The 22251-nt window shown below is 42.9% G+C and overlaps 1 protein-coding gene across 1 annotated transcript in view; it reads left to right on the top strand.

Annotated features, from left to right (window-relative positions):
• The window catches only part of HIRIP3 (HIRA interacting protein 3), a 175686-nt gene that overhangs the window by 6603 nt on the left and 146832 nt on the right, over window positions 1-22251 (top strand). Inside the window, exons 2-3 of the mRNA XM_078652422.1 lie at window positions 16540-16660; window positions 20368-20542. Of these exons, the coding sequence (XP_078508548.1) occupies window positions 16540-16660; window positions 20368-20542 (296 nt within the window). The remainder of the gene's footprint in view (window positions 1-16539; window positions 16661-20367; window positions 20543-22251) is intronic.

Here is a 22251-nt window from a genome sequence, read left to right as displayed (position 1 = left end):
AGAACACAACTTGACCACGCCAAAAACAGACCCAGAGAACTGTTCAACATTGTTCGCAATCAAACCTCAGCCGCTCCGCCTGTACTTATGGCCTCGACGACCAGATGCGAAGAAATAGCCCTCCTTTTCTCTGAAAAAATTACAAAAATAGAGCAATCCTTCCTGCCGACTCTGACCCCTACCTCCATACTACACATCCCCCCTACCGCACCTGCTTCCTGCCCACTCCCACCCACCCCCTCCACGACCCTCCATAATACTGATCTCACTTCCCCCCCCCCTTTCCCTCCACCCTCCAAGATTCTAATCCCCCCAACACTCACCCTAAAAATAACGTCGCTTGGCATAATTTCCAGCCAGTCACTGAAAGAGATGTCATTGACATCATTGCAAAACTTAAACCCTCCTCCCACACTAAAGACCCCCTCCCTTCTAAACTTGTCCAAAACCTCAAACATATCATCACACCTGCCTGGACCTCGATCATTAACACCTCCCTAGCCACCGGCTGTGTCCCCACCTCCCTTCAACTGGGACAAATCACCCCATTCCTAAAAACCCTACGGCTGACCCTAATGACCTCAACAACCTCCGTCCTATCTCCAACTTGCCCCTCCTCTCGAAAGCCCTTGAAAAATGTGTCCTTTTTCAGCTTGACAGACACACTGAACTTTTTAACTTACTTGACCCTCTTCAATCTGGCTTCAGGAAAGGCTGCAGCACCGAAACCGCCATGCTTAACATTATAGATGACATTCACCACTCCCTCGACAATGGCGAATCTAGCCTACTGATCCTCCTCGATCTCTCCGCAGCGTTCAATACCGTTAACCACTCTGTTCTTCTCAAAGTCCTTAAAGAACGATTCGGCCTTAATGGCATGACTCCTAATTGGTTTGTCTCATACCTGCAGCACCGCGCTCAGCAAATTAAAATCCACAATTGCCTTTCGAACCCCTCCCCCATCTCTCTAGGAGTTCCACAAGGATCCATACTATCTCCCTCTCTCTTTAACCTCTTCATGGAACCTCTCACCCTCATTCTCAAACAAGCAGGGATTAACTATCACCTCTACGCTGACGATACACAACTCTACCATAAGATAAAAACCCATGCTGACATCCTCCACCTCAACAACACCCTCATCAAAATTCAAGCCTGGTTCCACTCGAACCATCTCAAACTTAACCCCAAAAAAAACGAAATTATTCTTTTCTCCCCAAAAAACAACCAGCTCCCCATTCAAAAGTGGATCACAGACCTGAACGCCCTCAACTGCTCCCTGTCCCTAGCCACCTCAGTCAAATCCTTGGGCATCTCCCTTGACAACCGCCTAACTCTCAACGTTCACATCAACAACTCTGCCAAAGGAGCCCTCCTTACCCTCCGTAACCTTAAGAAAATTAAGCCCTTCATCCCAATTGATGACTTTAAACTGGCAGTCCAATCGCTTGCTCTATCGCACATTGATTACGGCAATGCCATCCTCACCGGAATTCCCAAAACCCACCTGGCACCTCTTAAATCTGTGCTCAACCTCGCGGCTAGGCTTATCACGGACTGTAAACGATTTGACCACATCTCTCCCGCCCTTAAATCCCTTAAATGGCTCCCCATTGAAGGTAGATCCACATATAAAACCGCCTGCATTCGCACAAAATCCTCCACCAAAACACACCGACATACCTCTCCAATAAACTGACCAAACCAGGCTGCACGCGATCACTGAGAAGCTCCAACACCCTCCTACTTATCCCCCCCTTCAGAAAAAGAATTCCACTCAGTCACTCTCCTTTTCAGGCAATGCCCCACTTATTTGGAATGCCCTCCCTAAAGACCTCCGCTGTAACCAGTCCTACCCCAGCTTTAAAAAAGAACTCAAACTTCTTCTCCTTAATAAATACTGGGGTTTCTAATCCCTCCCTGGTAGCCTCGCCCCTCTGCATTACCCCACCTATCTGCTCTGCATATGACTTGTGACCACCCGCCTGGCCAACTCCCTTTCCTTCTATCTGATCACCTTACCTCCCCTCCTCATGACCGTCAGTTCTCTTGCATGTTTTTTGTATACCTAAGTGAGGCATCCCGCCAAACTGTGACCGCTATTTTGTATGACTCATAGTGTCTAGCAATTGTTTTTACTTTTTTATCTAGATGTCATGTATCCTATGTGGACTTGCTCTTTTATTATTCCATTGTCTGTGCTTATACACACTGTACCTGTATGGAAACACCTTGTAAAGCGCTCTGATACTCCTGGGTCCAGCCAGCGCTATATAAAACCTCTTAAATAAAAAAATAAAAAAAAATCCTTATTCCATTGTAAATGATGCTTCGCCTTCAAATAATGCCGGCGGCGGCGAAACATGGCAAATCGCGTCGCTAATCTTAAAGTGTGTCCATTAAGACTAGAATATTATTTGTTTGTACTCGAACGACTGCACATTTGCTATAAACAGTAAATAGTATTTAGCTATTTTCTACTAGAATTAGACTTTTCTATGGTATCTCCATATCCGGTTCGTTGCCAAGAACGGGATTGAAAGACCACTGTGTGGTGTTTGTATGTGCCTCAGAATTGTTCAATTGCGTCGTTTTAAACAAAGTATGTCTCAGAAATCTGTCGTTTAAAATTTGTTTTTGATTTTCAAATAAGTATGCTATTGTTTTTGTCAGTGCTATGTTCTACTTCGACGGTTATAATGAAACGAGGGTTGTTTTTTAACCCCTTCCACGCTGATGACGAGCTGGGCTCGTCATGAGGTAGCCTCCTCGCACGCTGATGACGAGCCCAGCTCGTCACGTAAAGTGCGCTTTTAAAAATCTCAGCGTACGAGCGGAATTCCGCCCACACGCATGCGGTTAAACATTTGTTTTTATCTAACTCCACATACAAAAAATCGTTGTCCAGTCACTGAAATAGCCAAGCCTGACTGAATCCAACTTGCGCTATCTATTCGGTGTGGGCGTAGACAGACAGGCGCACGAGGGGGTGGGGAGGAGAGGGGGAGGAATAAGCGCGACCAGCACCGGAAGAAAGTTCAAGGCGAGTAGAAGTGAGTGGACATGCGTGGGAGGGACTGCAGGTGCTTCTACCTTAAACACAATCGGACATTTTCTTTATGACAAACGAATGATGCACGCTTCCAAAAACAATGTACTCCCCTAGCAAGGACTGACGTCCGTGGACATGAATATGCACTGGGCTCGTGCCCTGCGTGGATGCACGTCAAGCATTTCCATCTTTTCCGTGGGTGGGCGGCTCCTTAAAATCTCTCATGTCTGCATCTCTGGTCCGGTCCTTGCCCGGTCTTTCCTTCGGCTCCAGGGGTCCTTGTGGGGTTTCTAGCGTTAGATCATCACCGACTGAGCAGAGTCCGTCGATATCCACCGGACTGGATCGGTCCTACCCCGCGGCCTCGGAGAATAGCCCCCTCTCCCATCCCCGAGGAGAACTCAGTGATACAAGTCTGCATCCACCCCCAGCATGCATCACTGACTCCACCTCAGAAAAGCTCACTGAAGCCCCCGCAGTGGCGCCGTCCCCGTCAGGTCGGTAGTTGGGGATATACCCTCCTGCCCGCTGAGGAGAAGAGCGATTGCTGTCTTTTTCGGAAGTATCTCGTCCCTCTCATAAGTTTGCCTTTTCCCTGCCCGTTCGGAGAGTTGAGTCGGACCCCCAGAGGAATCTTTTCCACTACCCTCTCAATCTAGTTTGGTTACTCACCTCCCATTTAGAACATTTAGAAAAACATTGATGAGCCCCGTCCAAAGAGTTTGATGGCGCATTCTCCGGCAGGAAGTTTGTGTTGCCACTCCGCGGACGTTATTATTATAATTCAGTGACCTTCGCCCCGATAACACCCTCCGAGCAGGGCACTACACTTTTCTTCACTAGAATAGTTTTCTGAATCTCCCGCCCCGCTCATCCAAGAGGCCCATAACCATCTCCTTCCCATCCACACTGAATCCCCATCAAGCATTTGTCGAAAAATCCTATCCGTCGTGTTCGGTGAGTGCCCCCGCCAATTTCACCCAAAAGAGTTTGCAGATCCCCTTCTGCGCCTCTAAGAAGAACAGACACAGTGGTCGTGACCGTGGCCCTGTGTACCTGGAGCCACCCTGATTGGAACCCGGTACGCTCTGCTGTCTCAGCCTCTTTAAGTCACACCATTTGATGTTCCACCAGCCTAGGGAGGGGCAGGTATTCCACCTAATATCCTATCGGTAAGCCAGCCGTCATCTTGTCCTTGTACACCCTGGAGATGAAGGCAGAGACCGGTGTCCCTCAGTCCTCGGGGGTCCAGAGTCAGACCATCAAAGATGATGTGCAGGTGAAGCAGGAAACACGAGGACCCCAGGATGAACTGCACCCAGGGACCCGGAGGCAAAGCCTCATCGAGGATGCGCGCAGAGAAAAGGCGTCTACAAGCTCCTCCGCCGTGGAGGAGCCACGGAGCTGGGGGGCACCTACGTGCGATGGAGAAGCAGAGGGGAGCACACACCTGAGTCTACACATCACCCCGAGGTTGGGAAAGAAGGGCGGCCTCTCCAGAGCCTTCAAAGTCTTCGAGGTATGTACCGGGCAAGATTGATGTCATTGGACTCATAATGATGAATTATTTTAGGGTTCTAGTTCACGTTCCCTATAATCACGGCATCATGTATGTTCTCGGCTTCAGTCTCCGCGCCTCCATCATTGTATCATTTCCTTTTTGGCTGTCCCTTTCTCCCTACTCTGATTTCTTTTTACCTAATCCCTCCTTAGACCTTTGTCACTCTCACTCCCCACTTTTTGTCTACTTTACTTTCGAGACCACCTTTTCTCTGTAGAAGTTCTGAGGTCAGGCAGAGCGCATATTCGAGGCAGGATAGACATATCCATATTAAATATTACAGGAGCCATGCATTTCAACCAGAGTTTCTGACTCTAGGAGATTACCACAAAGGTAAACTTACGAGTGAGTAAGTCTATATGTGTAAATTTACTTTTAAACTTGGAAGTAAATGTACTACATTTGGTTATACATTCATCTATGAGTGTAAATTTCCTCCAGAGTGTAGAATAACATTTAAATGTTAGTGTGTGTGTGGCTCTGGGTGTGTGTGTGTGGCTCTGGGTGTGTGTGTGTGTGTGTGGCTCTGGGTGTGTGTGTGTGTGTGTGTGGCTCTGGGTGTGTGTGTGTGTGTGTGTGTGGCTCTGGGTGTGTGTGTGTGTGGCTCTGGGTGTGTGTGTGTGGCTCTGGGTGTGTGTGTGTGTGGCTCTGGGTGTGTGTGTGTGTGTGGCTCTGTGTGTGTGTGGCTCTGTGTGTGTGTGGCTCTGTGTGTGTGTGGCTCTGTGTGTGTGTGGCTCTGTGTGCGTGTGGCTCTGTGTGCGTGTGGCTCTGTGTGTGTGTGGCTCTGTGTGTGTGTGTGTGTGGTTCTGGGTGTGTGTGTGTGTGGCTCTGGGTGTGTGTGTGTGTGGCTCTGGGTGTGTGTGTGGCTCTGGGTGTGTGTGTGTGTGTGGCTCTGGGTGTGTGTGTGTGGCTCTGGATGTGTGTGTGTGTGTGTGTGGCTCTGGGTGTGTGTGTGTGTGTGTAGCTCTGGGTGTGTGTGTGTGTAGCTCTGGGTGGGTGTGTGTGTGTGTGGCTCTGGGTGGGTGTGTGTGTGTGTGGCTCTGGGTGGGTGTGTGTGGCTGGCTCTGGGTGGGTGTGTGTGGCTGGCTCTGGGTGGGTGTGTGTGGCTGGCTCTGGGTGGGTGTGTGTGGCTGGCTCTGGGTGGGTGTGTGTGGCTGGCTCTGGGTGTGTGTGGCTGGCTTTGGGTGTGTGTGTGTGTGGCTCTGTGTGTGTGTGTGTGGTAGTAATTGCTGTCTGCTGAGCTAGTCCGTAGGGTACAATAGGTCTCACATTTGCGAGAGATTAAGCTAATGGCAATGTAAATGACAATGCCATTTATTTATCTGTTTTCAAAACCAACACATAAATACAAATTTTGTCATTTACAATGCCAATAGCTCTAACTTTTCCAAAGGTGAAACCATTGCATTGTAAATGCTTGTTAAACTTGTCTGCTTGGCTTGTGTGTAGATACTTGCAAGGTGATTTGGGTACTTCAAATAGCTCGGATTTAACCCCTTCCATGCTGGTGACGAACCCCAGCCGTCACGCTCCACGGTGCTCGTGTGCTGATGACGGCTGGGGTTCGTCACGGCCCCGCCCTGTTCGTGCGGCTGCCGCACACGGGGGGAATCGCGGCCGCACGGAAGGGGTTAATAGGTTGTAAATGACAACAAACCTTGATTTTGGTGCTTTTTCACTACTAGGGGCCTGTTTCTGATGCAGGTTGGAAAGCTTCCCGACCGAATCGGTTTCGAAATGGTTTCCGACCCACTCGGATCGGGAGAGTCTGACAGACGGAGTACGATGCATCCGGATGCTTCCAGATACGAATTGGTTGGACTCCCATTGACTTCAATGGGTGCATATGTTCCTATCCGCATCAAGATTGGGCCCTGGGTCAGAAAGACACGTTCCCAATCCGATTTGGAAGGAGCAAATGCCATTAGGAGGCCTTCCTAACCACATCAGAATCAGGCCCTAGGTAGGAATGCTTTCCTAACGGCATCAGAATCAGGCCCTTAGTAACCAGGTTTCAGCTCAAAATCATTATATTTATTTAAATCTGCAGTCCAGCATAGGATTGTCTCTTCACACTCCATCAGCAGGACTTCTAAGTCAAAATTGCTTAATTGTGGAACACAACTTTGTTTTCACCAGTGTACATTTGAAAAGTATTAATGTAGCATTTATCTGGTGGTAGGCAGTGCAAGAAATACAGCATTCACTGTCATTTATGTGTCTGCATGCACGTGTAAGTGGCTGAGCAACAGAGAATAGGGTGTGTGTGAGATGACTAGGACCCAGTTTGGACCCCTGAGAATACAGGACAGAACTGCATTTGTCCACATATAGCCTTGAAGAAGCCTAAGCCACTGCTAAGGGACAAAACTTATGTTCTAACTATATTATGACAATTCTATTTAGGAATGTAGCAACTGTTACATTACCTACTACTAATAGAACTCTCAGGATGACGTGCAGCAGTCTGACCTTGCATTTTCACTGGGAACTCCAAAACGTTTAATAAATAATGACTACAATAGTAATGTTTTCCTGTGGACAAACAGGTATTTTGGTCTTAATTCATGTGTACTGCTAGAATAATTTGGCCAAGATGACATCTGTGTGGAGACGACAATTATAATTTTTGTATTCCTTTTGTTAAAAAAATCAAACTGGTAATTTGTCTACTAATTCTCAATCTCTGCTTGCCTTCAAGAAATGCCCCAACTGAGTTTTTTTCCATCTGTTTACACTCCTGTCGTTTTGGTGCTTATCTCACAGTCATTATGTACTTGCTGGTGTCACGCAGATTTACCAGACAGACTATTTGATTTGGCTGCTCTGCTGGTAAAGTGGGGCAGGAGATACAGAGTTCTCTGTTTAATCATTTATAATTGGCTATGTCCTTATTGCCCTTGGCAACAACCATGCTTTCTTTGCATGCCTGATTGAGGTATCTTGGACTACCTGGGCCCTGTACAAGGAGGAGTTTGTCGTGTGCATGGAGCGTGGCTGTCACGAGCGTGGCATTCTTGTCACAGCTCGTGATGGGAGAGGTGTGGCGCCGCGGCCAGGGCGACTGACGCTGGAATCTGGGGACCACGGTTCGATCCCCGGCTCCGGCGGCAGGTTAGCCCAGCACCATGTGACTCTGGGCAATAGCTCGCTTAATCTCCCCGACGGCCCCCAGCGCCTAGAGACTCTTACGGGTGATTGTGCGCTTTACAAATGTGGACTTTACTTTCTCGCTCTGAGTAAAGATGTTATGTTTCGATTAAATGGGAAGGTTGGGATGTACAAGAGTTTACAGTTGGTGGATTCAACTTGTAACCTACGATTGTACTTTTCTCTCTGCCTGATGATTATCGTAATTGGATACTTTCTAACACTGGTGACGAGCGGGCACCGATTCATTGCCCTTACTTCAATTTTTAAATTTTCTTTTGTGTGAATTTCCCTGTTTTGGAGGAACCTTATTGGTATTACTTGAGGCACCTACAAGAACAATTTATTTCCAAAGCGTCGCTGTTTGGGCTGTGGATTTACTGCAAGCCTGATTGTGTGCCGTTTTGTACCTTGCTGACTTTCTCTTGTTCTTTTTGGTTTTTTTCATCATTTCCATCAGAGGATTAGTCATTTTTTGTATCGCACGTTTTCTGTGTGCACCGTTTCACTAAGGAACTCGAGGATTTTAGGCTCGCCTTACTCCCTGCGAAGATTTGCTTTGGAGTTTGCATCATTTGTGTTTGTGGGCCGTTTCCTTACCTGCTCAGTCAACTGGAATTCACAAAACTCCTTGACAACCCGCATTCTTTTCGTATCCTAACAACCGGATACCTAGGGAACGCCACTCTGCTCATCTCCACGCAAGACACGTAAGGTCACGTTTACGTGTACTTTCACCCTTCGTGCTGCCATTTTGTTTAACCAGCTTATCCAGCAGACAACAAGGATACTTGCACTGTTCGTCTTATGGTGATAACGCACACCGCATATTTTCAAAGGTACAATTAAACTACTATTCTTTTATTGCACGTTTTAAAGGAATTCTTCGGTGATATGCACACCTCGTGTCTCCCATGGTACATTTTAGACTATATACTTTTGCTGCATGTTTCAAATACGCATCTCGCGTGTCTTCAATGGTTCATTCTTATTCATCGGTGACACGCGCACACCCTTTTAATATTATTTCAATTGCCTCAAGTCATTTGGTCATTATATATACATAATTAGTTACTTGTTATTTTGTTTATCGCACTAATCTTACTCCACTAGGAAGTATTGTTTATATTACTGATTGTTGTTACTTAAGTTTTGTTATTTTTTTCAACATAGCCATGTCAGGGATTCTTCCACCTCCCTCCTTTCGTACTTCTGCAGGTGAACCTCCCATGGCATGGGAAGCGTGGGAACCAGTGTTTTTTAGCTCATGTGGAAGTATTGGAGGTAGCAGATTGTGAACCTGAAAGAAAACTTTCATTATTAAAACATTGTTTAGGAGGTATTGGAGTAAAGGAATTCAAAACATTACCTGCGTTATCCAATCCTGGAAGAATCAATGTTTTTCCATAGGCTTCTTCACAACTCCATTTTCAGTTTGGCAAAAAGAACATTTTGTAATGGAAGGATTAATTTTTTTATTCACGTAAACAACAATCTGATGAGTCCATTGAGGATTTCGTATCAGCACTTAGGTCTCTGGCTGTTTCATGTGATTTTGAGCATGTATCGTATGAACAAGTTCTCAGAGACCAAATTTTAATGAGAACAAATAACAAAAAGGTTCAAGAGAGGTTATGGACTACTTCTGATTTGTCTTTGAATGCTGCCATTGACATTGCCAAATGTATAGAACATTCTGAAAAGTTTGTTAAAGAGATTAGAGGTAATGATAAAGACGACGTATTCAACATTGCTAAGGAAACAGATAAACAAAAGAAATCATTTCCTCAAAGAAATGATAACACTACAAAATTCGACAATACATTTAGGGGCACAAAATATGAAAGATGAAATTCCCAATTACTTTGCTACAGATGTGGGAGCAATGAACATTTAGCTAATTCTGAAGTTTGTCCTGCAATGTGTTTGAAATGCAATAAGAAAGGTCATTTTGGAAAATGTTGTTAATCAGTTCCCAAAAGAGTGACTTACATAAAAAATTCAGAGGATTGTGATATTTATTATGACAACTATGAAAATTAAATTAACACTATTATTAATGTTTGTGGAGATGAAGATTTCAGCAAATTTCCTTCATGTTTCATTTCTGTAGATGATGTCAAACTAAGATTTTTGGTAGATTCTTGTGCATGGTACACCATTATTTCTTCAGATATTTTTTATGACAAGTGGCCTAACAGATCTCTTCTTCCTCCTGATGTGTCACCTGGTGGTTACACAGGACACAACATTTATATCGTAGTTTTTTTCTGACTCATTTAGTCTTCTCTGGTCGTCACACATTTAGTAAAACTTATGTGCAAAATCAGGACAGTCACTTTTGGGATGGCAACATCAAGGGCAGTTTGGCATTAGACTTGATCCCAGAGCTGATCCTCCTGTTAATGCTACTGATCAACACAAGCTGCATTGAAGAATTGCCCAGTGTATTTAGCTGGAAATTAGAAAAGTACCAAGGTTTTGAGCATGCCATTAAGTTACATGATCACGCTGTACTTGTCTGTCACAAAGCAAGAAATGTACCTCATTCCTACAGGAAAAAGTTAAAGGACATGGTTAAAGACTTGTGGAAAAACCCATTATTGAACCCATTGAGTCATCTCCATGGGTTTCTCCCATCGTTATTTCGATAAATCTTCAGGCGAACTCAGGCTATGTGTGGATTTACGCAGTTTAAATAGTGCCATCTTGGTTGATGCTCACCCCGGGCAAATTTGCATGAGAAGGTATCAACCTTTGCCGGTGCGCAAGTATTCTCATGCATCAATCTGGCCAGTGCGTGCTTGCTGAGGAATCAAAGAACTGAACTGCTTTTATCACCCCAGAAGGTCTTTTTAGGTATTGCTGTATGCCTTTTGGCCTCGTCGGTGCTGCTTCTGTTTTTCAGAGACTAATGAAAGACACTTTGGAGGTTTTAAATGGTGCCATTGCATTCCAGGATGATATTCTGGTGTATTGCAAGAACAATGAGGAACATGATTACGACTTACGAAGTGTTATAGCTGCCTTGTGTGAAAAAGGTCTCACTCTTCATCTTGATAAATGCAAAATCAAGGCGCTGGAAGTAGAATATCTTGGGCATACTATCAGTGGAATGGGCATCAAACCCAAACGTAAACATGTTCAAAGCATTATCAATGCCCTCGTTCCCTCTTCCAAAGAGCAGTTAGTAGCTTTTCTTGGTCTAATTGGGTTCTATGCAAAATTCATACCTAAATATTCATCCAAAGTAGATTCTTTCAGATGCCTTCTCATCCAAAGTAGATTCTTTCAGATGCCTTCTCAAGAAAAATGCTAAATTCTCTTGGTCTGATGATATGTCTTGCGCTTTTGAAAATTTGAAGAACTTCATAGTCAGTGCTCCATGTTTAAAACCATTTGTGTGTGGGGAAAGTTGCATTATCATGGTGGATGCAAGCAATACTGGTTTGAGTGGTGTACTATTACAGAGGGACAATGGAAAAGAGTGGATAGTAGCGTATGCCTCCAGAGCATTAAGGGGCGCAGAGAAGCACTATTCTGTTATAGAAAAAGAACTACTTGCTTGTGTTTGGGGTGCTGAACATTTTAGGACTTTTTTATGGGGAACCAAATTCACCATTAAAACTGACCATAAACCTCTTGTTTTCGTGATGGCTCCAGGTGGAGGACGTTCTATGTCAGCACACCTTGCTAGGTTAGCTTCGAGGTTGCAGTCTTTCCAGTACCAGATAGAATATGTACAGGGGAAGGCCAATATACACGCATATTGCATGTCCCGACCTGTAGCAAATGAGGAAGAGAGTCATGAGGAGGACTGTGAAGTAGCGTTCACTACGCTTGATGTTAATTTATTGCAGGTGAACAAACCGATCTTCGTGAAGATATTTGGCTTCTAGAAATGGAAAAAGACGTTGAATTAAATAAGATCAAAAAGCACATAGTTTTCTTTGTTCAGGTCATCCTTGTACTATCAGGAGATATGATAAGTTATTTTAAAGTTCAGGATGAGTCGGCAGTTGAGAACGATTTAATTATGAGAGGTGACAAAATAATTCCTCCTTTTTCGCTGAGAAATACTTTTGTGGAAATTGCCCATGAAGGACATTTAGCCATTTCTTCCACCAGGAGACACGTTTGAGAGATATTTTGGTGGCCTGGTATTGATGGATGTGTTGAGCATTATGTGCACACATGTGCCGAATGCTCGGACAGTGACAAGTCGGCTGTTGTTTTGCATCCTGAGCCTCATCCTGTGGATTTTCCTTCTGGTCTGTGGTGAAAACTGGGTTTGGACATTATTGGTCCATTTCATGTGTTACCCAAACATGAAAGTTTTGGTATTGTTATTATTGACTACTATTCGAAAAGGCCAGAAGTCAAGATGGTTAGGGAGGTTACTTCACAAGGTGTCATAGAATTCCTTGATGATATTTTTTGTAGAGAAGGCATTCCCCAAGAAATTGTCACAGACAACTGACCTCAATTTGTTAGTAAGGAAATGGAATGTTTTTTTGAGAAGTGTGGAATTAACCATAGGATAATAGCTGTTTTTCATCCTGAGGCCCATGGCCAAGTTGAGCGGTTTAACCGCGTAGTGAAGGAAGCTATCCAATTATCAATTAACCGCATCCACGCTAGCGGTTTTCCCGCTGTGCGCTGAACTTTTGTAAATACCGCGTTACATGACGAGCTCAGCTCGTCATGAGCGTACGAGAGGTGTACCTCATGATGAGCTGAGCTCGTCATCAGCGTGGAAGGGGTTAAAGGTGGTCTGAACTGGCGTAATGCTTTGCAATCCATGTTGTTGGCATATAGGACTTTGCCAAATTCTGTTACTTTAGTCAGCCCACTAAACTAGCTCCTTGGTGTTTTCACTAACGTAGACTATGAATTAGTTCGACATAGGGTTGAAGCTTACAAAAAAAATGGAACCAGTCATGGAAAGAAAACTGGGTACTGCGAGTAAACAAGGAGTTGTGATTGGTGATCTAATTTGCATTAAAGAAAAAGAGGGTGTTGCCAAGGGTTTTCCTGTTTGGTCAGTCCCAAAAAGAGTCATTGACGTTTTCAGAAATGCTGTCAGAGTCAAGGGTGGCAGTGTCTGAAATCTTAATAGAATTTCCTTGTTTAAAAGTGTTGTAAACCCACAAGAAGATTCCAGCAGCAATGTATTTCTAGATGTTGGCCACAGTAATGATCCAGTAAACCATGATTTTCCTTTTTTTAAGCACGAGTTTTCCGGCCAGGAGTGTGCGAGATCATCGTCCTCCTGCGAGGTTCAAGGATTTTGTCATGAATTAACTTGTGTTTTTTTTTTCCAAAGGGGGGAAGGTGTGTTGTGTGCATGGAGCATGGCTGTCACGAGCGTGGCATTCTTGTCACAGCTTGTGACTGACTCGCTTTGAGTAAAGATGTTATATTTTGATTAAATGGGATGGTTGGGAGGTATGAGAGTTTACCGTTGGTGGATTCAACTTGTAACCTACGAATGAACCACATGTACTTTCCTTGAATAAACCTCGTTTGGAGTATCCTCTCACTCTGCCTGATGATTATCGTAATTGGATACTTTCTAACAGAGTTGTACACCATTTAAATGTTGCGCAGGGCTGGTTGACGGGCAAGATACTTGGCAGCTTAGTTAGCTGGGTCTGCGATTGATTGCTGAGCTGAGAATGGTACTATGGCCGCGAGGCTTAGCAGCAAGTTGATGGATGGTTGTTGGCATAGGTTATCCAGCGCAACAACGGAGTGGTGTTTTCATGAATGAATAAATGAAGAAGTAGGTGAAGCAAGTTTATTTCCTAGAAGTAAGTATCGTTGATAAGGAGCCCACATCCAGCTTTCCTCCTGTGCCGGCCGCTCAGAGCGATGTGAGACAACAAACACCAGAGACGGCACAGGCCCAGAATTGCAACATAAAAAATAACACTCTAAATAAGAATAAGGCCCTCACACAAGGAGCTCGCTCTAACATAAGTGCTCATAACATTAAAAGTAAAGCATACATGGGAAAGGCATATCATGAATACGTTTGCTTAATTAAATAACACACGTACAACACTTTCCCCTTTTTGAAAAACCAAGTTAAGATTGTAAGGGAAAAGCAGCAAAACATTGTAAGAACTCTGATACAGAACTCTATGTATATACATACGTTTTCAGATAATATAATAATCCTTGAACTTAGTAGGCATAGAAACATTACCTGGAACCTCTTCAGCCTCCGAACACTGAGCTGTGTCACTGGACACAATGTTATTCTCCAAGTCTGCTACGTTAGACTGTTTCAGGATTTACTCATGTTTGTTCTGGTGTAAATTTAACCACATTTCTTCTGCTCCACCACCCTTTTTATGTAACAGAACAGATCCTTTTGAGACCTTCTCAGTGCACACGTCTGGAGAATTTAGTTCCTCCTTTTCTTACTCTAGTGGGAATCCTGACCAAAACCCAATCTCTCACATTCAATGTAACCTTCTTAACATGGTGTTTCTTATCAACATTTTCTTTAATCTGACTCCGCATAGATTGCACCCTGGAAGCCACAGTCGACAAGCTATTTGCCCTTCTTTTGCTTACCTCTGTTACCTAATCAAGACAGACTGAGTATCTAGGAGATCTTTTGTGCAAACAACAAAAATGGGTAAATCTTGTGGTGCTACGTGGGGTTACCAAGTAGGAGCAGACCTTTTCCTCGGGAATGATTCCACTTCTTAACCCACAGTTAAACCTGTTTGGACACCCTCCTTGAGAAATGTATTCATGTGCTCAACTAAGCCATTTGAGGTAGGAGAGTAGAAAGCCACTGTGAGATGTGCAATGTGAAAGTCATTGATGAAATCCTTCAAGCGAGCTGAAGTTAAATGAGTGCCTTTATCGATGACAATCACCTTGGGTGCCCTTTCTATTACAAACATTTTCTTTAAAAATTTGATGACGGAATCAGCTTTGGGAACTGAGGTAAAGTAAAAATATACCCTTTTAGAATAATAGTCCACCAACACCATCCAGTACTTTTAGTATTTGGTAATAGTTCAAACGGTCCGGCAAAATCAAGAACTACTTTTTACCAAGCTTCCTCCAGTAATGGTACCATATGAATTTCCAATGCTTTTCCAGTGCTTGTCGGACACCAAGCAAGCGGTACAGTCATTTATGAATTTGGCAACCTGAGATTCCATAACTGGCCACCAGTGATATTGTGTGAGAGTTTTACTGGTGCTACTGGCACCTAAATGACCTTTTATGAACTTCCGCAATCAGAACATTTCTGAGACCCATTGGAGGCTCACAAACAAGACTGTAATAACACCCCTTCCACAATAGAAAGGTCGTCAGAAACTTGAACGTATGCTCTGAACGAAGCCTTACCATTCTTTCTTTAGGCCAACCATCTTTCATGTACTTAACAATGGATTGCAAAATTGAATCTTGTTTGGAAGCCTCTAACCACTCCTTATGCATGATTGTGTCTGTACCTTCCAAAATGGAATCCGCAAGGGCAATCATTGTCCATACACTCATCCACAACAGGAAATCTGGATACACAGTCACCCCCCCCATATTTTTTCCACCAGCTATGTACTTTACAGTGAAATTATATTCTTGCCATTTGGAAAGCAACTTGAATAAAGTGCTGATGCCTTCCAGAACCATTCACACCAAGTAAATGTAGCAGCAATTTATGATCAGTGTACAGATCCGAATGTGAACCCCAAATGTATGTCTTAAGTCTTTCAACTGTCCAACAGAAGGCTAATGCCCTTGCACAATGGTACTATAATGTACTACAGCTCTGAGTGAGCGAGAGGCAAAACCTACAGTATTCTCCTTGTCCTGAGAAATTTGTGAAAACACTGCTCCCTGACCAATTTGACTGCCATCAACTGTGATGACATCTTCTGCCAGCAACAAATGGAGGACAAGCTGGCGCAGAGATGAGTTTCTTAACCCTTTGGAGCGCCTAATGAACTGAATATGACCTTATGTATTTCACTCTTTTATTAAGCAAAGCAGATTTTTCAACAGTTGAACAATGAAAGCATAGCCCTGCACAAAACGTAACAAGTACTCACTAAGCTTAAGGAAAGAGCGAAGCATAGACTTGTCCATAAGTGGTTGGGCATCCTCAATGGCTTTAATTAGGGAAAATTTAGGAGACCTGAGCCCTAAGCTGGGACGGTTCTGGCAACAAACAATGTGGCTACCCTTGATTGCCACATATGTTTTAGTTAAGGTTTTCCTCCCAAAGCAAGCAACATAGTCTACAAAGAACCCCACCATGTCGCTGTCTTGGTCACTATATGCTTTGGGAGATACGTCTGGTGACTTAAACATTACTTCCGATCTCCATTGTTACCTGACACACAGGCTTTCTGACTCTATCAGTGACCACAATATCAACCTCAAGATCCAAAACCAAACTAGATACAGCTAATGTACTGTCAATATCACTCAACTCTGTACTGTGAACCATAACTGGGTTCTTACCCGTCTTGCACACACTCTGAAAATGATCCAGTTGTCTACACTTCATGCAGTGTTTACCAACAGCTGGGCACTGCGCATAATTACTCAGATGTTATTTTGATCCACACCTAAAACAGAAAGGTTTAGTATTGCGTTTCACAGATTTAGAGTTTGTATCTATCACATGAATGGCATCAACGTGTTCTGAACTCCCTACAGTATTCACAAATGTTAGTGCAGAGTGAAGACGCCTTAAAGAGGATGGGAGAACTTAATTCTGCTTTCTCATTTCTTTCAGTGTGCTGACGCAGCGCAGCATTCGAGAGCAGTTCCTTAAGCATGTAGGCCGCACCTCCTTGGAGAAGGAGAAAAAACAGACTCTGAAGAAAATTGTGGAAAAAGAGCTTCTAAAGTTGCAGGTGAGAAAAATATGGATATCCATTAAGTGCAACCACAAAACGCAAATGTTCTGTTTGTGGTGTTGTGCCCAGAAATTCGGAATGCTAGACAATATGTTGAAATGGATATTAACATTAAAATTTCTTGGAGATGTATTTGGACGCATTGTTAAACTTTTTTTTTTTTCCAGAAGTTTTAGGAATGGCCCTTGGAAGATTAATTATTATTAGTTATATCGGCAAAATCCCCATCGGCTAAATACTGCCTAATGTTTGTTCCATTTTTCAAAATTAAGGACTGTGCAAAATTGCCAGCATGTCTCTTTTTGATCTGCAGAAATGTGTATAAAAGTGCAGTAGTGGAAAAAGTGTTTGATACCCTAAATACTGAACATTTTTCCCCATTCTCACTGCAACTGACAACCTTAACGTGAGGGATTAAATCTATAAATTGTGCTTTGGCCTGAAGACTTTACTGGTAGACCCTGTGTGGTGTTGGCCAAAAATGAAGCCATGCTTACAGACGATTAACCTGGTTTAAGTGACTCCTGGTATGTGGATCCACCAAGCCCAAACTAATCGAATTTCCTCTGTCTCTGATGAAGGTATGGGGGTTATCCTCTGAGAAATATGGTTTCTCTGTTGCTGGTGATTTCCCCCCATACACCTACAAATGTTTGTTGGTGTTCAAGGACTACATAAACATGCACCTTTTATTAATAGTGAAGTACAGAAAGGCACTACAGCCCATTAGTCCTCCTTTTCACACCGCCACCAGCTAGAGTGCCTGTTGGCCATGGGAAGTAATTGAAGCGCCCTGAAATTGGCTTCTCTGGATATGGAAAGTTTGTTGCCTATGTTGCAGCGGAAACCCACTACACTTACGAACATTACCTCAACACTCCTACAGGGCCCATGCAGGTAGGACTTCTACTCTGGCGCAATACTTCACCCCAAATGCGATGGTCCTCCGATGGACCTTTCTCTGTCGTAGTGTGGAAACAGGATGTCAAACTGTCAGCTAACCAGTGAGGACCATTAAATGGTAACCAACTCACAAATTGATAATCCGGTTTTACTCTCAAAACCATCCTATAGAAATAAAGTATGATAGATGGTAGACCGAATGTCCTAAAGACTTTTAGTCAAACTAGAATCGTGCAAACCAAAAGCTCCGCTGTGGCTACGCGGAACAAGAGCAAAAGAAACTGATATCTATTACTATCTCTATTATACATTTAGAACATTAGACACAAGAAGACTCCGACAGCTTTGGAGAATTAGTTTATTGTATTAAAGATCCAAAATCAATGCACATGAGTAACATTTTGTGAAGTTCAGTCATAAATCCTAACCATTCAAAATATAGAACCACACATTTAGTTGAAATAATCTATCTCTAAATAAAAGAATCCATATGAGGAGGGTTTTAGTCAACAATACAATTTCTATCACTTACAGACCAAGAAATGGTTCTCAGTGTTTCTCTTAGGGGATCAAGTTAAAGTCCATGGAAATGGGCAAGAGGGAATGAAGCATAAATCAAGAAGTTTAAGTCTGGTTTCTCACCAAACTGCTTCAAGTTCAGGTTGGTCAGCAAGGGCAATAAATAAAGGGGCATAACGGAGAGAGTCCGGCAGGTTAGAGACAAGGAAAAGTAATAAGCGACATCCGGAGCTTAGACGTAAGCTCTCCTCAAAGAGGGCCATCAAAAGCATTTGTAATGCAAAAAGCATACTCCTACTCCTGTGCGTCCGTAGTTATATAGTTCATATTTATCCTCATGACATCGGTGGTCAGTCCAAAATGGTCTGATCGTCATGTGATCATCCTTCGGTCTTTCCAGGTACAAATTGTTACTCTGGCATATTTTCTCACACTTAAGTCCTTCCATCCTGACAAGTTAGTTGACAAAGATCTTACTCCTTTCCAGGCATATGGGGGAAAAGTAATTTTTCCACCTTTGTTGCCAAAAGGAATGTTGCATGAACCAAAAACAAATAAAGCAACATTTGAGAAAATGTATCGAAGTCCATTGCACAAGGCTATAAAATAATGCAGCCTAAGGACAAAAAGACAGCACACCATTTTTAAATTCAATATTTCATATTTAATTAAGTTAAAACATAATGGAATAAATCACACATCATATATATATCTTCAATTTCAAGTATGGCCCACAGCCACTATTTCAAAAAGTAGCAACTTGTAAATTATTTCTAAAAGTCCAGTTTATTAGGACACTCTACAATGAAGTCAATAGCAAGGCTAAGTTATCACATTTCTGACATCTCTGTTATCGAATATAAGGTAATCAGTTACTTAAACATCTTGAATTTGATTAATCCTGCTGTCTCTACCTAATCAAGCATGCTAGCTTTTACGGTTCTGTTTTTTCTAGACATGCAAAGTGCACTTTTATGGTTAAGTGTTGTGTAAGGCAAGATCAGCTTTTACGTTGCATCATCTATAATATTAAAGAATTTTATGGGGCACCTAAAGAGTATTGCAAAGGGAGATCCCCCTGTCCTAGCACTGAATTAGTGAGCTAAATGGCATCCTATGAGTATAATTTGTTCCAAACTGATCATACAAGCTGGGGGCTGTAATAGCAGTCATCAGAAGCAAATCCAATGGCTCGATCTAGACTTCAAAGTAAACAAGCAGAAATCAAAGCTGTGGAGGGCTGCAAGGTATAGAGAAATCCCAAAGCAAGACGTTTAGAAGAGATGGTTTTATAAGTGATTGACTGTAAAGAAAAGAGGGCACTTAGTTGAAGCAAACTTTGAAGCACTATTGGAGGCACGGATGCAGACAGACTAAGGAATAGGTTCTGTAAGATTGTTGCAAAGAGGACATCGAGAACTCAATGGTTTAACCATTTCACTTAACTGTTTAGTGTCCAATTATGAAGTGCTAAACCACTGTAATGTGGTGTAGCTCCAGTGTACCTCTTTAGTGGAAACGATGTATGTGTCACTAAAAGCTCAATTTTTTAACAGCGACATGATACTTGCTGGCTTCTTAAGTCTAAACACTTGATATGGCACCTTACATATTGAGCTAGCACATGATGTTCTAGCATTGAACATGCCACCACCAGCAGGATTGGGATTGTGCCAGCCAATATAAGGCCCACTGGAGATGGTGGCAAATTATCAGTCCACCTCTTTAGTTGTTTTTAAGTGGTACTTAATGCTTTATGAAGCTTGTTTTGTAGTAAATGTGTTTTTCTTGCTCAATTATGCATTTATAAAATGCAAATTCGCATCATATTTTAAATAAATGTTGTTTTTACAAATGTACCTTTGGATCATATATTGCATTTTCCTTCCTTTATAGCAGTTTCAACCATGCAGAACTTGGGTTTTCTGAAGGAGTTAATTATTTATGTAGTATGCACCCTGTCCCTGGGTGTTAAAATCCAACGGCATTCCTAAAATATCATAAGTCTCTACAAAGGTTATCCATGAGCCATATGAAACAAACAATAACATAAGAGAAGAAAGCGTCTCCTAGAAATAGAATTTCTGTACTGTCTTTCGGAAAGCCTCCAGTTTATAGCTTCGCATGTATTGGGGTGGGGAATGCTTTGGTTAATTACAATATCTGGATTTCCAAGTCTGTCATTGTGAATGAGAGTAACTCCTATTGGTTAAGTTCCTATGTTAAGGTCTGACATTATATAATCCATTTATATCTGTGCTTTCTCCATTGTTGCTTTTCAGATGGACGAGCCTAGTGATGGCAAGTCCCCCATATTAAGGACTATGGGAGAGAAAACAAAGAAGCGTGCCCGCAGTTCCAGCTGCAGTAGTTCGGATGGTGGACCAAAGAAGGACTCCAACAGCACAAAGCTAAAGAAGCCGGTCCCAAAAAAGAAACACTTAGACTTTAGTTCTGGTGAGCAATGCCCCTCTTGGGAAGGGGAGGACACTGCTAAGTCTGTCCAATCTCATTAGACATGTAAATATTATCTGTTGTCCCCAAAAAAGACTGTTTATTTTTCTAGAACCTAGACTGCTCTGGCTGATTCAGTGCTTAAGGCTAAGAGCCATGTCTGTGATTCCTATTATGCAAACTCATTACTGCTTCACTTTGTGACTTGACTAGCCCTTTCTTGTGGCTTTCTTTGAAGTTCAGTTCCAATTGTATTTTCACATCATATCTCTACACCTTAGCATGCCTCTTAGCAGTTCAAGGTGACTGGTGATTTCTTCTGAGTTCATGGCTGTTGCAACAGTCTTCCAGCATGGCCTGCATCTCAGGATTTTCATTGAACCTGTTTTGGACTCTTTAGTCACAAAATGTTACAAAGTAAGTTGTATAATGGAATGCTTAGTTTATTATGTTGTATCTTATCCGTCAACTATTTACAACATGACCCACCACAAGAAAGCATCCTTTCTCAGCAACTTCTCTTTTATAAGTGCCTAACTCCAGAGAGGTCCATAGAACATAAACTGCTTCATCTCATAACCTGACTGCACAGCTGGCTTAGCATAGCAGACCATACACTACACATGATAATAGCACACAGCTAGATGTTTCTTGTCTGATAAGTGGTCCCTGTTAGGGTTTGTCTATTTCTTGGGATTCAAAATTTAACTAGGTCCTGTTTTTGTGCCAGACTTTATGGCAATAAGGTCTTCAGGTGTTGCTGATCAGGGGAGAATATTCTTCAGAAACTGGATAGATAGGGAAGACTCCTGCAATATTAGGGGCTTTGTTAATTTGCCCTTTAATCTAATTCTGGCTCATCCTGCCATCCTTCATTTTGGTGAGTGACATATTGAACCACACACACGTTTTGATCAAATCACTTAAGGCCAGCACAGCTCCTCTATGTGCTAAGCATTTAATCTGTCATAACCTGTTTCAGGAACCTTATGACGAGAAATTAAAACTTTGTCCAGCACAGCAAGGTCTGACTCTTGGGAAAGAGATTAAGAGGAGCGGACATCTGACGTAGTTATCTTTCGCTAAAGATTCAGCATCCATTAATTATAACGTGTCTGCTCAAGCATTGGAGAAATCACTGTAACCACCATGTGTTCCTCGTACATGCACCCATTTAATATACAATTAAATTGTCCGGAGAATATACTTGTGGTAGTGGGGGTGCCATAACTAAAATCACAGTATAACCAAATTAATCTTTAGTGTTTGAGTAAAGCCAATCCTATACTTCATGCTGTGCAAGCCACTTGCAAGGGGTTGTGACGGAAGGTAGGAAAGGGGACTCGTGAACAATAACATATTTCTGAGCAATTGGAAGGTGGGAAGATATTTTGTATTGATATTTAGCACTTTATGCCACTCGGGATCTCCGCAGAGTCCTATAAGTAAGCGAAATGGAGGAAGGGCATGTAGAGGTGTTCTGCAGGTTTTTTTCCCCCTCTGGTCTGTGGGAGCTTTGTGTGGTTCATAATAATTGTATGTGAGTTTGTTATGGTCTATATAATGGTCTGCTGAGACTTATGTATGGGGCTGCTGAGTGCTATACAAGATCTCTCAGGGACTAGGAGTGCTCTGTTTGGAAGTCTGTGATGCTATGTGAAGTTTACTTGCTCTTAAGGCACTCACTTGTAGCTATCATTCTACAGCCAGGA

This window comes from Lissotriton helveticus, chromosome 7, assembly GCF_964261635.1.
Source record: "Lissotriton helveticus chromosome 7, aLisHel1.1, whole genome shotgun sequence".
Classification (NCBI taxonomy): Eukaryota; Metazoa; Chordata; class Amphibia; order Caudata; family Salamandridae; genus Lissotriton; species Lissotriton helveticus.
The sequence above is the reverse complement of the archived record's forward strand: the minus strand, read 5'-3'. Positions and strand labels throughout refer to the sequence as shown.